The sequence below is a fragment of the Patella vulgata genome, chromosome 2 (genome assembly GCF_932274485.2).
Source record: "Patella vulgata chromosome 2, xgPatVulg1.2, whole genome shotgun sequence".
Lineage (NCBI taxonomy): Eukaryota > Metazoa > Mollusca > Gastropoda > Patellidae > Patella > Patella vulgata.
The window spans coordinates 17410614-17425583 of record NC_065880.2 but is presented as its reverse complement, the minus strand read 5'-3'; the positions used below and the strand labels follow the sequence as shown (position 1 = coordinate 17425583).

Sequence of the window (14970 nt, the reverse complement as noted above, 5' to 3'; positions counted from 1 at the left end):
AATTCGCTTGCACATAGGGGTCTTTAGCAGTGGGAGGAAACCGGAGAAAATCCACGAGGTTGGACAGGCGAACCTACCGATCCTTGTCACTACAACCGGGGAATCGAAACCATGCCAGTTGACCCAATGACAGACCTTATGATACAGCACGCAGGTGCTAACCATTTGGCCCCCCCCCCCCATCCCTCCTTATCATCAGCTTACATTAATAAGAATATTATATAAGAATTAACTCACATTAGTACATTAATAGATATTCAAATTATAGCCTAACGTTAAAGGAATTTAAAAAATAAATAAATCCACATCAGCCCATAAATATTTGTTTCATAAATCAATACAAAAAGAATTGTTTTTGAAAACATAATCTGTAAAATGTCGCGTGGTCCATTGGTATTTTCTCATATTGAAACAGCAGGCAATGTGCCAATGTTGACGCATGTAAAAGTTTTTTATAAAGTTAAAGAAAGTTATTTCCCTTACACTAATAGCTGGCAACAAGTGGAAAAGTGAATGTAAAAATTGTGGCGAGACTGTCACGCTTGAATGTCCCCGCCAAGTAGATGGACTTGAACCGGATACTCACCGGAACTTAAAGAAGTACTTTTTACCGGATTTTGAAATCTGTTTGTTTTTATCTCATTATTTGTTGCAAGTTTCATAGTCCACAGTAGCGTGCATCATGATGAGTTTGTTATTATTTGCTGTGCCAGTCGTTCTATATGTTATAGTAAAAAAGTATAGGTTTAAAAAATTACCCAAACAAACTCATGATGACTTTATGAAGTTGGTATGGAATAAAGATATTAAAAATCCAGGTGTTATATTACACAGAGGTGGTAATGTAGATGCACCAGAAAATACACTAGAAGCAATTAAACAGGTATATTATGATCCAGGTGCACCATAACTAACAGTAGACCAAGACAATAAATTAAACCATAGAATCTGGAGCCTGAAATTTTATCAGCTGACTACTGCCTGACAGGGCTATATAATCAATGACAATATATTACACATGACTATGTCCAAGTGTATATAGAATAGAATAGAATTTTATTGCATGGAAATGCCCTTTGAGGACAGCATACAATATACAAAGTATTAAATACAAGTACAAAAAATATGAATAGGCATAAATTCAGAGCACTTATAAACAGCATAAAACCAGCATGGTAGGCCTACATATATATATATATGAAAATACAAAACAAAATGTACAAGGTATAAATCACATAACCATGCAGACAGTATGAAACCCACATACGATACAGGGTATAACATTATATATGAAAATACAAAACAAAACATGCGCACATAAAAGATAATAAAATATCATGCATATTTAACATATCAATAGCATAAAACCTGCATACATGGTACATAAATATATATATATATGAAAATAAGAAACAAAACGTACAAAGTATAAAATCACATAACCTGACAGTATAAAACCCACATACGATACAGCTTTAGGGTACATTATAAATGAAAATACAAAACAAAACATGCGCACATAAAAGATAATAAAATATCATGCATATTTAACATATAAATAGCATAAAACCTGCATACATGGTACATAAAAATATATGAAAATATACGAAACCAAACGTACAAAGTATAAAATCACATAACCAGACAGTATATACGATACAGGGTATATAATATATGAAAATACAAAACAAAACATGCACACGTAAAAGATAATAAAATAGCATGTATATTTAAAGGAGCTAAATCGCTAATATTTGGGACTTACAAATTGACACAAATGGGTTGCAATGTATATAATAATGTAATATGAATGTAAATAAACTGATTTACATTCAATCGTTTCCGTTTTTACTCTAATTTCAAAGCAGTTATTTTCGGCAAAATATGCCAGAAGTCTCAATCCAATGACAATCTCTAGCGTCTGGTTATTCCAGTCTACACCGATAGTATTTATTGCGTATGCTCTCCAGATAAGAATATGGGGTCACCGTTTGACAAGACTTGTGGAATTATGTCTAACCTCGTTCTTCGAGTTAGTTGTTAAAATTTGCGCTGAAATGCATTATGGTACACGATTCGTGTACTAATCGTAAAATGTTTATTTTGGCTTAAATATTGGATATCAGAAGCCCATCTTTTCCCGGTAAGATCACCAATGTTGATTAAAATTGACAAATAATTCGTGTTTTCATTGTCAAAGGTTTTGGATGATATTGAGTTAGAGATTTAGCTACTTTAACGTATCAGTTGTCTCTCCACAAAAAAAGAGAAGTAGACATAGGCTGTGTCACTTGTGGTATGCATACTGTCCTTAATGGACGTTTTGATGCAATAAACATCTTATCTACCTTATCTACCGTATATATTTTTGTTGTATATTGTATGTATGGTGTATACAGGTATAGTGCACGCCTATGCAAATAGAATAGTAGGTCGATGGGATGTGTTTGTTTTAAGCTTTGATCAGCCATTTAATTATTGATCGCCCGGTTGTACTTGACAAGGAGTAAGGTCGCCTGTCCAACCTCGTGGGTTTTCTCAAAGTCCTTCGGTTTCCTCCCACTGCTAAAGACCCTTACGCACTAGCGAATTATTGAAATAAAATTGATCCATGTGTTAGTCTCGAAATGACCTAGTTTATGCAAAATGTAATAAAGACTTAAAAGCCTAGATCTATGCACTTCTGAAATAAGATATTATCATAACATCATCATAATTGTCTTTATCATTTTCAACTAATTGGAATTAAATACCATCATTCATGTGCAGGTGGGTGGTTGCATGGCCCAATGGTTAGCATGTGGCGCTGTATCATAAGGCCTGTCATTGAGTCAACTGGCGTGGATTCAAATCCCCAGTTGTACTTGCCAAGGAGTAGGGTTGCCTTCCAACCTCATGGGTTTTCTCCAGGTCCTCCGGTTTCCTCTCACTGCTAAAGACCCCTACGCACAAGTGAATTATTGAAATAAAATTAAACCATATGTTAGTCTCGAAATGACCTAGTTTGTGTCGAGTGGACATTAAACCCCATCTCTCTCTCTCTCTCTCTCTCTCTCTCTCATGTGCAGGTAAAGAGCTATAAGATGGGCCAGGGATTTCTACCTATTGCAAGAGTATAATTTGTTTGGACCAGGCTTGAATTACCCAGGCATTATTTTTCCATTCTGAAACTCTTGGTTTTAAATAAAACTAGGAATATACAAATAAACACAATCAGACTGATGTTGTCATATTAGTGGATTATTTCAGTAAATTGCATCATTAAGCTGCCACTAACTACACCTATATGTTAAGGGTATATATTGTTCCCAATTGTTGGTTTGACATATCCCACTCTACACTGCTTGACTGAAGCATCTTCCATGAGTCATTTCAGATCCCTTATTGCCTTGTATCTACTGCAGAACCCAACAAAATTTTGTGTTATTTCAAGTAAATGATTGCCCTTGTTCCAAAAGCACTCTGCATGCTCAAACATCTGCAGTTTTTTTTTTTTTTTAAAAGTTCAATTGCTGTGATGGTCCTGCTAGTAGCGTTTGATAAAAACCTTGTGACAGCTCTACAGGCTGGATTTTACGATTTATTTTAAAAAAATTTATATTGCAGGCTAAAAAGAGTGGATGTTGTGGTGTAGAAATAGATATAAATTTTACTAAAGATGGTGTAGGAATATTATTACATGATGATACTGTAGAAAGAACAACAGATGGAACTGGTAATCTTGAAAACTTTACATTATCTCAAGTACAACAATTAAATGCAGCTGCAAAACACAAGAAATGGTAGAACATTATTTAATTACTGAAAATGATATAATTGTAAAAATTTTAATTTGTTGTTGATGCCATACTCCAAGCACGATTTTATTAGTGGGTAGGGGTGGAACAAGTGAAGAATTAAATGCAGCTGCAAAACACAAGAAATGGTAGCACATTATTTAATTACTAAAAATGATATAATTGTACAATTTTTAATTTGTTCTTGATACCATACTCCAAGCACGATTTTATAAGTGGGTAGGGGTGAACCAACTGAAGAATTAAATGTAACTGCAAAATACAAGAAATGGTAGAACATTATTTAATTACTGAAAATGATATAATCGTAAAAATTTTAATTTGTTGTTGATGCCATACTCCAAGCACGCTTTTATAAGGGGGTTGGGGTTGATCAACTGAAGAAGGGCATATTATCTGTATGCAAACATTGTTGAAGAAGATTCTGCCCCTCCACTGGCTGAAAAGTTTTAAGCCTGTTTTTGAAAGACCTGTACAAAGTCGATGGTTTCCTTTTTTTTTTTCTACATAGTCCCCTTCGAGGTGTGAACACTTTGCCTCTACACTGTATGTTGCAAGGCCTAGATGCCGGTCAGGAAGCCACCCTAAAATAAGTCGTTCACTGGCTAGTTCCTTATTCATTTTTGGAAACAGGTGGAAGTCTGACGGGGCCAAATCTGGGCAAAAAACTATCAGGATTGGTTTCAAAATGGCACAGATTGTCACAGGACGTCAGGAATCTGACACATTTCTGATCCACAGTCAAGAGCTTCGGCACCCATTTTGCAGAAACTTTTGCCATTCCTAACATAATTGGTGATAATTTACTCAACCCTGACATGAGAGATGCCCACAACACTGGCAATATGTCGAGTGGTCAATCGTGGATCACCCATCACCATGTCATGTACCCGGGCAATGTTTTCTTGAATAGTTGCTGTTTATGGCCTTCTAGGACGTGGGTCATTGTCAAGGCTTAAATTCCGCATCCCACTTCTTTGCTGTGGAAAAATAAGGTGCATCATCCCCTGAAGTGCAGACCATGTCGGCATGTGTCTTTGTTGGGGTTAGTATTTTCAGTTGCAGGTATTTGATGACTACCCTATAGCCAATTTTGTCCATTTCTAGTGATTTCAATGGGTAGGTTCCTAACACAAAATGGTCTGGTACGAAGACAATAATAACACTACAGTTGCAGTTCTTATGTCTGTGATTCATTGATTGTACTTGTTGGTGGCAAAAGTTGGTGTTCCAACACAATTGATCTATCCTTTTCAGGCTCAAAACCTTTCAGCCAGCCCTTGTATGTATGTGATTCCATTTAATCTATCTTAAATATGAATAGTTAACAGAATCCCTGTCTTTTATTATGTGTTTTTCAGTAAGGAATTAGGACATTGTAAAATACCTACATTAGAAGAAAGTGTGGATTTATGTTTGGAATTAAATTTACTGACATTTTTAGACTGTAAAGGAAATGCTAAAAAGGTATAGGTATATCTTATTTGAATAGCATTTGATGTAACCATTATTGTTTTTCTGTCCATTATCCTGTTTCTAGCAAACACTCTAGAGATGACATTGGCCATCCAAACTTATAGAAGTTGTTTACATTAGTTTAACAAAGAAAATCTATGTAATTTCAATGATTTCTGCTAATGATTTCCAGAGTGATTACCCTTGGTCACTTTGTAGAATTTGTGAATTGTCTTTTGACATAATTTATCAACTACTCTGCTTGAATTAAGCATTTTTTGCATTTCAGTGACTTCCAACTTAGACTAATTTTGGTGACAAAGTTCTCTACTGCTCTGCTTAAAATTGATAAGATTGTTTAGATTGTTGATACAAATAAACCTATATAATTTCAGCAATGGTTCTAGAGATATTGCCTTTGCTCTGGTGACAAAAAATTATTAGCTAATTACCTGCATGAAATTTATATGCCTTATGCAGATTAGCGAGAAAAAATATCAAATTGCAAAATTTTTTATGGAATGTTGGATGACTTGGCAGCTTTGGACAGGTTTTGTTGACTGGCAACCTATATTTAGTAAATTTTATGACCTGCTATGCAATTGTATTATTATGTTGTTTTCAGACAGCAGATTTAGTGTGCCGACTATTTCAAGAAAAACCTGAATTATATAAAACAGCTGTTGTTTGTTCCTTCTTTCCTCAGATTATTTATGCTGTAAGTTTTATATTTATCATTATCTATGTTGCTAAGAATTTTATTATTTGTTGATAAGTACTGGACCATAAGGAAACAGTAGCAGCTTAGGGTCTTATGACTAATATTGAAAGTCAATCAAATAGTATCTATCCAAATAGAACCTACAGTGTACTTCTAATTCTGACATCTTGGGCTTTTATGTGGTTATAAGGATTAAGTTAATTGGAATGGAATGTTTAAAATGGGTTATTGGCCAAGAAATGGCATAGATTTAAGGTTGAGGTCAATTGGAATGGAATATCATAACTGTATCTGTGTCTCCCTTTATATGGTGTGTACATGGTGTATAAACTGTATGGTGTCTGGCCAAGAAATGGCATAGATTTAAAGTTGAGGTCAATTGGAATGGAATATCATAACTGTATCTGTGTCTCCCTTTATATGGTGTGTACATGGTGTATAAACTGTATGGTGTCTGGACCATAGCCTGTGATATCACCCAGATGGAAACGGACATATATTTCATCTTAAACTGATTACGTTTTTTTCTGTCTTTTGTAGGTAAGAAGTAAAGATGCATCAATAATGACTGCTTTAACATTTAGAACCCATTGGTTAAGTCACCTGGGTGATGGAACTCCAAGATTTACAGGATTAACACAATCTCTAGTAGAAAGAGCAAACAGTATTCTAAGATTTGCCCATTCTTATTTTTTATGGTATTTTTTTGGTAACACATTTTATCTCCTCAACATGGACATGCTCTCCAGGTAAAATATCATTATATTGAGAAAATAGGCCCAGGAATGCAAATAACACCTGGGATATGCAATAGACATGTCTCCAGTTCAAATCGGAGAAATAAACAAATTTCAGATTTCAGAGTCAAATGCATTCAAAGTTTGTCTGAGGTATGACCACAGCATGCATAAAATCTACTAGATTAATTGGTGGTCTGTCTGTTGTTCATGACACTCACAATTAATGTGGATTGGATTGGAACCGTTAATAATTTTGTCCAATTTGGCACAATTTAGATTCAAGATTTTTGTTTGGGTGCAGAGAAAGTAAGTTACTTCAATCTGAATCCCCTAAAGAACATCAATATGTAAGAAAAAGCAGATGCAATTCTGTTCCAAACACTTTCTCAAATTGTTTTTTTTATACCTGTATTTAATGTGGATATATTATTGTCAACACCTTTGTCCATGATTTGTTTGACCAGGCATATTAAGGAGCCTGACATGCCCTGTCTATGTTTCAAACTCTGATGAATTGTTTGTAGATATAATTGGTTTTATATCCTAGATTTGAAGGCCGTAGTTGAAGGTCATTTTCTTTTTTTTTGAAACTTTTCACACATTGTCAATCTGTCAGTGAATCAGTTAATTTAAAGGAATTTCTTACTTTTTATCTCTATTTACAGGGACATATTTCTACAATGGAAGAATCGTGGAATACACTGTATACCATGGACAGTTAACCATCCAATAATGAAAGAATATTGTCTGGAATATCTACATTGTCCCATTATAACAGATGGATTGGATACTAAGCTCTGATATAGATGTGCCTAGGACAACAAGTCTTTCCAAAAAGAACAATGACTGTATGTAGACTTCCTATGAATACACCAGTGATCAAATTTTCTTTATTTAAGAGTTTGAACAATATTTTTATGTTGTTATATTATGATATATTTGTTATATATTCATTTCGTTTTCAAACTTACATTCCAGGGTTTTTTTTGGCATAAAATCATTCATCAAAAATATTCAGACAATTTATAACAAAACTGTAAAATGCATAAAACTATATTGGACAACAATACTAAATATAATCACAAAAAATACATTTATATACATAAATAAAACAAATATCACAGATTTGTGTATATATAAATATTGAAAATGTAAATAAAATATAATCAGATTGTATACATTTAAAATTTGGAATAAACATTTGTTTCTTTTAAAGAATTTAGCATCTTGCAATATAGCCATGACTGACAAGGTAGAAAGGCTATGGTACATCTTTGAGATTCAAGCACTCAGTTTAATATGTTTTACTGCCACAGGAACTTAACAGTGTTATGTCCGGCCCCAAAGAAAATATGAAATTGATAACACAGCCTCGAAATAGTCAAGGCCTGTTATGAGTAAAAAATGTATTCAGTTCAATTATTAGTGTCTTTGTCCCCATCTTTAGAGGAAGTCAAACTTTTCGGGACAGGGATCTGTCCTATCATCCATTATACTTTTTGGAACACAATAACGGTGTTTTTAATTGATCTAGAATGTTTAAACTTGTTATACCGAGATATCGTGTACACATTGGCATGCACTAAAAGATCCCTTGGCAGTTGTAATTTGATGCAAGAGTAGGCCGTCGTGCCGCTGTCTGGGCACATTTTCCTCAGCACACTGGATTGCGTGTCCGTCTTTATTAGCCAAGTCGGAGCAGACAAGTAATACGTTAAACACCATTTTATTTCATACTTCGTAAAGATGTTCATTAGTGAGTGACTGAGTGCCTTTACCGAGTTTGTTGATGAGAATTTTCTGATTAGCAACTTTCTGTGCTTTTAGAACACAATACCTCTGCTTCTATTTTAACTAGAATGTTTAAACTTGGTGTAATTTTCGCTGGGCGAATGTCATGGCTGAATTTGATGGTGATAAATTTCTGCTAAAGCTAATATAAGTTTGATTTTAATTGAGTGAGAGTGACCAAACTTGCTGAGCATTATTCCACTACATCAATATCTTGACCAAGTTCTCTCTCTCTTTAACTCGTGGTAATCAGCCCTGCATTAACTGTAAATAGTCTTTGTTCATTCCCAGACCATAATATTTTAGTTCCCAACAATATGCTTGAAAAGACCCATTTTAAAATAGGCAAATACTGCAATGTAATCAAAAGAATTGTATTACATAAAAGATCATTTATATAAAGAAGGGAGTAAGGAAACGATGAATTATAACTTTAGGCTTAGAAGCAATTCTTGCTTTTCACTCCATGGGCAGAGATAAACAAATGACTGCATTACCAATTTAGCAACAAAACTCGAAAACCACGTCCACCACCATAAGATATTTACGCTATTTGAACCCGTCGTCCCTTACCGACACAGTGTCTCGGGATCAGTAAGACATGTTCGATTTCTTCGGATTTTCCGGCGTAATTGTACCCCTCGCCCCGCCCTTGTCAGTGGTATAGTCGTTCGGGTGGAGGTGGGGGGTCCTGTGTACACATTGGTGTGAACGTAAAATTTCCCTAAACTATGGTGGCTGAAAGCGTCCATTTAGATCGGCGGGTTTCCAGAGTCGCCGTTAAGCCAGCACGACGAAAAAGGCGCCGATCGGCGACTTTTTCGTCGTACTACCTTTTCGGCGACTTGCTTAACGGCGACTCTCGTGTTGTGAAAGTCGCGGGTCGCCGATAAGGTAGTACGACGAAAAAGTCGCCGCGTTGTATCTAGAAACACGCCGATCTAAATGGACGCTTTCAGCCACCATACTAAACAGTTGGAATTCGATATAAGAGTAGACCGTAGTGCCGCTGCCAGGACAAAATATCCCTGATAGCACACTGTATGGCGTATACCCGTCTTCATTATTCTGGTTGGTGCAGAAAAGTAGGACGTTAAATCCCATTTCATTTCTTGCCCTCTGGATTCCAATATGTGTAATGAGATAAAGGCGGGATTTCTGGTTAGTTCTTCCCCACAGTTCTTGGTTTGAGATGCGATCTGGCCACCTTTTCTAAAACAAGAAATGTTGATGAATACCTGTAATCTGCTTTTACTAAGCAATTGAGTAATACAGACTTACATTCTGTGCACGTAAAAGAGTCCTTGACGGTTTTTATTTTAATACAAGAATAGGCCGCCGTGCCGCTGTCGGGGTAAATTTTCCTCATAGCACATTGTATGGCCGTGTTGATTAGCCAAGTCGGTGCAGAAGAGTGGGACGTTAAAGCCCATTTCAATTCATTGCCTGTAACTAAACACACGAGGAACCCGAGGAACCAGATTCCGGTTATTTGCTGCTTTTAAACTACCCCTATAGAATATATTCAGTGTTCTGAAAATTCACAAGGAAGTTAATTTTTAATGAATAAATTTGTGAAGTAATAATATCGTAGATAACATGGCCTATTGATATGTTGCGATATATTTATCAATCAATAAGTAGAGATCTTTATCACAGATTAATTACAACAATACCGAACCTTGAACCAAATATCCTTGAACCCAAACCACGAGACTCATACATATACAACAAATTTTATTCACACTCGTGACTATAAGAGCATCAATTAAAAGAAGGCAAGAGCATCTTTTTCTTCAGTAATACAACTGTGGTCAAGATGAACACGGTCGTGTCCGCTCTCCTGTTGGCCGTTGTTGGCCTTCAGGGAAGCAGAGGTGCTTCGTTTAATTGTAATCAGCCTGCCCATTCCGGGGAAAATATATACCAGTATACTATTCCAGATATTATGAATGCCAAGAACATCAGTCTGTCCAACTACAGTGGTAGAGTGGTCTTGGTAGTGAATGTGGCTACCTACTGAGGTTTAAACCCCCATTACTACGGTCTAAATGCACTACAGACCATGTACGGGGCCCAGGGACTCTCGGTTTTGGGATTTCCTTGTAATCAGTTTAACTTGGTAAGTTAATTTTCATGAACAACCCAGGCTATTTTTTGACTGAATATGTATTAAAACTTTCGAAGTCTCTCTGATATTTTTAATTAAGCCCTGCTAATCACTGACAGTATTCCAAAGAGCGACTAACGACGAAATATATGCATGTCATTTAAATTTTGGATAAGGTATGTAGAATATGTATAGCATGTATTCCCTTGTCGGTCACTTTTTGCAATTTTTTAGGCGCTATTGACAACAAAGAACCCAAAACAAAGCACCCTTGTCGATGTTTAGTAGTACTGCTTTGATTGACTGGGTGTTGAAAATTTGAGTAAATAGAAGTACTCATAAGTTGGGAATACATGGAGATGAATAAGAAAGAATTGTCCTTTTAGAATGACAAGAACTCTTTGATTTCACTGGAACATGAAGGAGTCCATTTTGATGTGTAAGGTCTGAAAGTTTATATTTGCCGTTTTGTCTGGAATAGTGTAGCTCTAAACTTCGTAGGCATTAAACATCAGTGTATTCTACCGAAATGAAAACGTTATTGTGCCAATCAGTTGTTTTGCCGGTTTTTCACGATCGTTAATCTGGTCAACCTAATCCAAATTTTGCTATATCAAGAGGTTCTGCTTCTTTAATTTTATCACTTTTAAAATTAATTTGAAACAGTATCCAACATAACCCTAGACTCGCCTAATTATTGAAAATCAAAGTTCTGGTCTCACTTGCGAAAAGCATTCTTGACGAGCGTCCGCTGAACTCTTAATAATAATATCATCTATATTTCAACGATGAACTGTTAAAATGAACACCAGCGATACTAACGTGGTCAAATCCCAGCAAATCGTAAAATATTTTTTACACCAACCTTTAAAGACCCCCAGAGCGTTAATTCCCTTTTTTTACATAAGAAGTGTGAGTTACTGTATAGTTTAGTGGTCAAAGATACCTTCTCTTCTCCGATTAGTTTTTGATTTCTTTTTTTCAGCAAGAACCAGGAAATAACGGCACCGAGATCTTAAATGGAGTAAAATATGTGAGACCAGGGGGAGGTTTTGTTCCTAATTTTCAGATGTTTACAAAGATAGAAGTTAATGGTGCCAACGAAGAACCATTATATACTTATCTTAAGGTAGATATTGTTAGCCCACCAAATCAATGACCCAATGGTCTTATTTCGTAATCACAGTACGTCGTTCGTCTCTGAGAGTGGTGGTCCTTCTTTCAACTGATGTTAATCGACCTGGAATGGGCGCGATGCCTTAACGTGGCCAATCCAGGAATTTCAAAAATACATAGGAAATTTCAAACCAAGGTAGTAAGTATTTTGATTGAGTGGAGCTGGTTGAGACTCCATGGGTCTTTAAAGTGTTAAACTTCAGCATTTTTTACTATTTCCCAAAAGCCAAATTAGTAGGATCCATATTAGTTCAGGACAAGTTCTTCACTTAATCTGCTTGATTAAGATGCTGCTTGGGTAGTGGTAATTCCGATTTGTTTATATATAGCTGCTCGGGTTCACAGGGACTTATCTAGAATTAAAATACAGATGTGACGTCATCTTTTGATGTTAGCGTACCATTATTTCAAATAATGACACGGACAATGTGCCAAGCGTACATTATTTATAATAGTAGAAATGTTGGACCATCGTAACGTATTTCATTGCAAAGCACGCGCGAGTGTCTGTATTTTAAGTGTGGTTTATTGGACTCAAGCTTAAGACATTGCGTAATATATTGAAATAACACACGGGGCTAACGTCGACCATTAAGCCACACTTATTCCAACCAATTTGATCAGCCACACAGGGACCCTTCTCTAAATACCTTTAAGGATAGATTTAGACACTTTATTGAACTAGTAGCTTTTATAGATACCCACGAAATATTTAATATAGAGATAGCTTAATCCAGCTTGATCAATAAATATATTTGTTTCTAATATAACACACATCAGTTGGTTAATCTCGCTATAAGAAATACAATTTAGCTAAAATATAAGCAATACAGACCTTTAACGTATAGCGAATATTTATAGATGTTGCACTTAGTGGTATTTAGTGTTCTCCAATAACTGATTATTCTTTATCGGGGCTGTTGACTGTGCTTGATAACGACAAGAAAATTGTTGTTGAATCGACGCTCCAATTCAAAATTCAGTAACTGCCTTTCAAAGATTAGTTAGACTTTGTTAGGAAGATGTTTGTACCGGTTAAGATTGTCCTTGTATTGGCAAGTACACGGTTTAACTCGGTCCTTAACGCCATCAAATTGAATATTTGTTTCACGTGCTATTTTAGCAGAGGGGTATATAAAGAACAAGTTAATTCTCGGCTGTTAAAAAATTTATACAATACTAAAGCAGGAAACCCTACTAACTTGAATCCGACATCATTTCACTTGAATCCCATGTTCTGCCCATGTCTACCCATGCATCGGGAACCTATTCTAACCGGTACCAAGCCAAACATTATGAGTTTCTATATATCAGGGCCCTGTTTCTCGAAATTTTAACTAAAGATAAAATCCAATTTTAGTAGATACTTCAATTTTGATTGGCTAAGCACTAAAGTCAATCTAATATTATCCAATCAAATTACTAAAATTTGGATTTTATCTGAGTTAAAATTTCGTTTAACAGGCCCCAGGATATTTACTGTTTCTTGAATATCTGTGGTGTCTATCTTCATGTCTATGGGGCATTTAATGTTGCTAACAGTTTTATTGTTCGGTTTTGACCTACAAAATATTGAACCACAATACAGTCTGTATCGTTTATAAAAAAAAAATAGTAAGTATTCAAGAATGTGTATTTTTATCTTTTAGAAATACTGTCCACAGACATCCAATACCTTCGAGGCTGATCTACTACATTATGCCCCAATTCGCGTTGGTGACGTTCTGTGGAACTATGAAATATTCCTCGCCAATAGACAAGGCGTGGTCATGAAACGTTACAGTTCAGACACCAATCCTTTAGATCTAAAATCAGATATAGAGAATATGTTGAAGATGAAAGCGGCGCCTTCTAGAAAATTGGAAAAGAAAAGGAGGTTGCAACAGAACAGAACTGAAAATAAAATACCCACTGAAATAATATATTAGATATTGACGCTTTTGAAACATTGTGCTGAGTTTCTTTGCGGTAATTATAATTCCTTTATGATGCCTCTTCGAGTATGTTTAAGGATATATATCAATATAGAGTACGCTCAGAAGTTTCTATGGTTACCAGACAGTATGATAGAGACTGCTAAAACAGAATAATCTGGTGGCGGTTTCTTGATGAGAATCCTGGGTAAAAAGTTTTAGTGCATTTGGCTTTTTATCTGTCGGGAAGGAGTCTGGATGACCTTGAAATGGACAGAGGTGAACCCTCGTTGATTTTATGACCTTAAAACTATTTGTTATGGCCCTTTAAAGGGAATTATGAAAACTGCATGCGATTTCCAAATGTATTTGGAAAAATAAAATATTTTATTTTAATGTGTTGGTTATGGGTCTTGGTTTAAATCAATTATCAGACTGAGCAACATATTCAAATTTCAGATCGATCGAAAGATAACCGTGGCCCCTTAAGTAGCCCCGTTTCGAAATTCAATATGGGGTTCTTCCTTTGGCCGAGTTGAAAAATAATTCAAGTTTGGTATAATAACTGGGGCCACCTAGTGTTAACGATATTTAGCAATCAAACGAATAGCAATAGTTCGCGTTTAACCAAGCTGAACAACCATGTGGACGGAAAACCATGGCAATCTAAAACGGAGGCGTGTATCATCACCCCTCCCCCTTTCAACAAATCATTTTTAGACAAACGGTTGCCCTGCAGGATACGCCCATATGTGTGCTGTATGATGTATGTATGAGTCCCAATATTAATTGTAAGAGCGACAGGTCTGTCTTTACATTTTAACCCAACTTTTTGCACACTAGGCATAATGAACTAGTGATCATCTGATATTTGAAATCAACAACCAAGGTGTAACAATCAAATAAAAATGCTATGGGATGTGGTCTCTGGCAACATCACCCAACGCAACCAGTACAGCAGCCAATGAGTCTATGCGGAAAACATCGGGGACAAAAGCAAGGAACCTCCATTCGCGATGGTCCTCTAAGTGTCGAAAGATATATTTAGCCACGTTCATCGAGACGGTTCATTCAAATGGCGCCGGAAAGCATTCTGGCAATCGATTCGTGTGCCAATTTTAAAATATTTCATTTTGTCTTAAACATTGGATATCAGAAGCCCAACTTTTCACGGTAAAATAACAACACCAATGTTGATTTAAATTGACCAATAAGTCGTGTTTGCAATGTCGACGACTGTGGGTGATATTGTGTTAAAGAAAGACTT

At 35.8% G+C, this 14970-nt stretch overlaps 1 protein-coding gene and 1 pseudogene across 1 annotated transcript; both read left to right on the top strand.

Moving 5' to 3' along the window:
- The first annotated feature begins 499 nt into the window (after positions 1-499).
- On the top strand, positions 500-7850 carry LOC126811003 (glycerophosphodiester phosphodiesterase 1). The gene is made up of 6 exons (XM_050536462.2): positions 500-883; positions 3607-3782; positions 5159-5264; positions 5878-5970; positions 6514-6722; positions 7379-7850. The coding sequence occupies exons 1-6, from the start codon at positions 683-685 to the stop codon at positions 7512-7514; spliced, it is 921 nt and encodes a 306-aa protein (XP_050392419.1). The 5' UTR covers positions 500-682; the 3' UTR covers positions 7515-7850.
- Positions 7851-10293: 2443 nt separating this feature from the next.
- On the top strand, positions 10294-14052 carry LOC126811004 (glutathione peroxidase-like; annotated as a pseudogene).
- Positions 14053-14970: the final 918 nt, after the last annotated feature.

What these genes read in the sequence shown, in the direction of transcription:
- LOC126811003 (XM_050536462.2), top strand. Translation starts at nt 683, where the DNA reads ATGATGAGTTTGTTATTATTTGCTGTGCCAGTCGTTCTATATGTTATA. An exon ending in CACTAGAAGCAATTAAACAG is followed by an intron (nt 884 to 3,606) that starts GTATATTATGAT and finishes TTTATATTGCAG; the next exon opens with GCTAAAAAGAGTGGATGTTG. An exon ending in GTAAAGGAAATGCTAAAAAG is followed by an intron (nt 5,265 to 5,877) that starts GTATAGGTATAT and finishes TGTTGTTTTCAG; the next exon opens with ACAGCAGATTTAGTGTGCCG.